The sequence below is a fragment of the Procambarus clarkii genome, chromosome 66, assembly GCF_040958095.1.
Source record: "Procambarus clarkii isolate CNS0578487 chromosome 66, FALCON_Pclarkii_2.0, whole genome shotgun sequence".
NCBI classification, from domain to species: Eukaryota; Metazoa; Arthropoda; class Malacostraca; order Decapoda; family Cambaridae; genus Procambarus; species Procambarus clarkii.
Window position 1 is genome coordinate 20,739,513 of NC_091215.1, and position 2,443 is coordinate 20,741,955.

The 2,443-nt window shown below is 44.2% G+C and overlaps 1 protein-coding gene across 1 annotated transcript; it reads right to left on the minus strand.

Annotated features, from left to right (window-relative positions):
* Positions 1 to 395: 395 nt before the first annotated feature.
* LOC138355246 (uncharacterized) lies at positions 396 to 1,184 on the minus strand. The gene has a single exon (XM_069310108.1). It carries the CDS (start codon positions 1,182 to 1,184, stop codon positions 396 to 398), a length of 789 nt encoding a protein of 262 aa, XP_069166209.1.
* Between the last annotated feature and the right edge of the window lie 1,259 nt (positions 1,185 to 2,443).

Below are 2,443 nucleotides of genomic sequence, written 5' to 3' on the forward strand. Positions count from 1 at the left end.
GTGTCTGTGTGTGTGTCTGTCTGTGTGTATGTCTGTGTGTGTGTGTGTGTGTGTGTGTGTGTGTGTCTGTCTGTCTGTCTGTGTGTGTGTGTGTGTGTGTGTGTGTGTGTGTGTGTGTGTGTGTGTCTGTGTGTATGTGTGTGTGTGTGTGTGTGTGTGTGTGTGTGTGTGTGTGTGTGTGTGTGTGTCTGTCTGTGTGTATGTGTGTGTGTGTGTGTGTGTGTGTGTGTGTCTGTGTGTGTGTGTGTGTGTGTGTGTGTGTGTGTGGAGAGGTGGCTACCCACTCTAGCCTCTGGAGCATCAAGAGTCAGTTGAAACTGAAGGAAGGACGAAACGAAATATAAAATGTGTGTTAATAATTGGGCGAATGTTTCGTGTGTAGTTCTTCCGCTATGTCACTGTATTTGTTGTATTCTTTTGTACCGAGAGAACTGAAGATGGAGTTCCCAAGTGGTCGTAATGAACCATAAGAAACGTTGATATTTTCTCAAGACATTGTAAAGGAGGACGTTTGTGGTTTTCTTATTCTTGAAGTTTGTGGTTTTCTTCTTCTTGAAGTTTGTGGTTTTCTTCTTCTTGAAGTTTGGGGTTTCCTTCTTCTTGAAGTTTGTGGTTTTCTTATTCTTGAAGTTTGGGGTTTTCTTCTTCTTGAAGTTTGGGGTTTTCTTCTTCTTGAAGTTTGTGGTTTTCTTATTCTTGAAGTTTGGGGTTTTCTTCTTCTTGAAGTTTGTGGTTTTCTTATTCTTGAAGTTTGTGGTTTTCTTCTTCTTGAAGTTTGTGGTTTTCTTCTTCTTGAAGTTTGTGGTTTTCTTATTCTTGAAGTTTGGGGTTTTCTTCTTCTTGAAGTTTGGGGTTTTCTTCTTCTTGAAGTTTGGGGTTTTCTTATTCTTGAAGTTTGTGGTTTTCTTCTTCTTGAAGTTTGGGGTTTTCTTCTTCTTGAAGTTTGTGGTTTTCTTATTCTTGAAGTTTGTGGTTTTCTTATTCTTGAAGTTTGTGGTTTTCTTATTCTTGAAGTTTGGGGTTTTCTTCTTCTTGAAGTTTGTGGTTTTCTTCTTCTTGAAGTTTGTGGTTTTCTTCTTCTTGAAGTTTGGGGTTTTCTTCTTCTTGAAGTTTGGGGTTTTCTTCTTCTTGAAGTTTGGGGTTTTCTTATTCTTGAAGTTTGTGGAAATGTCTCCTCGATTCATGGGTGTTTCTCCCGGTAGCCACTACTACATTTTCCTATCTTTGATTTCTTGTTAATAATAGAAGAAAGATGTTCGCTTGTTTTGACTTTGCTTGAACGAAATTAGTCAATTCTCAGCGTGTTGTTTATAGTTTTTAAGTGGCTGATGACTGCAGCAGTTACGGCCGTGATGAAGTGTTGTCAACTGTTATATTTTTGTTGACTTTGATGGAGCACCTGTCTGTGTCCGGGTCTCTCTCTCCCCTCCTCTGCTGACCCTCTCCTGCACCTCTCCGTCTCCCCTCCTACCTACCCCTACCCACCGCCCATCTCCCCCTCGTTTCCTCTCCTAATTGGCTACAGGGTATGGGAGCAGGGTCCGACAGAGACAATAGGACATGTTAAAGAAGGGTTCTGGGGATGGGGAGAGGGCGATAGGTTGGGGGTAAGTAAATGGGACCGGGAAATGAAGAATTGGTTGGGATAGGTTTTGGTAGCCAGGAGACAGTTGTGTTTGCGAGAGGTTGGGGGTGGCCGACCCTCCACCTTCCCACAAATTCGAATTAAACAACTATTTTATTCTTTTAATATTTCATTAATTAAAAAACATGCTGACACTTGCTGTATTGTGCTGGGAAACCGAGATGAGTGAGGGGGAGATGGGAGGGGGAGAGGGAGGAAGGGACGTGAAGCGACAAACACACTACCCCGGGCACCGCCGGGTGACTCTTCAGGCTAAATATATGTATAGGTAAAAAGGTGAGGAGCAGCAGCAGCAGGAGGAGGAGAGGAGCAGCTGCTGGTGTTGTGTAGTGAGGAAGGGGTGAGTGCAGCCTCTGGTAGGGGGCACTAGAACAAGCTGCAGCTCCTGATATTACCGCTGTAAAGACGTGTGCAGGAACCCAAATGGTGTCTGAAGAGGCCGGCGTAAAAGGTAATCCGATCTCTGATGGACCGACGTCGGTTCCGGTAATGGACGGAGCGAGAAATATAGAACTCATGGAGGAGCTAGATGGAAGGTGGGATGGAGGAGTGGTGGTGTTAAGGTGATATTATGGAGCTAGATGGAAGGGAACTAGATGGTAGGAGGGAGGGAGGAGTGTCCCTGTTAAGGTGTGATGGACCCCGTAGAGGCGCTATGCTATGAACTATTTTCGTGTGCTATGGAGGTCATTTGGACCACTTTCAAATGCGAAATATTCTCCTTCAACTAAAGTATAATACATCAGTTAGAATCTATCGTGCCTGAGGCCAGCACTCTCCTCGGACCTCGTGGGGTGG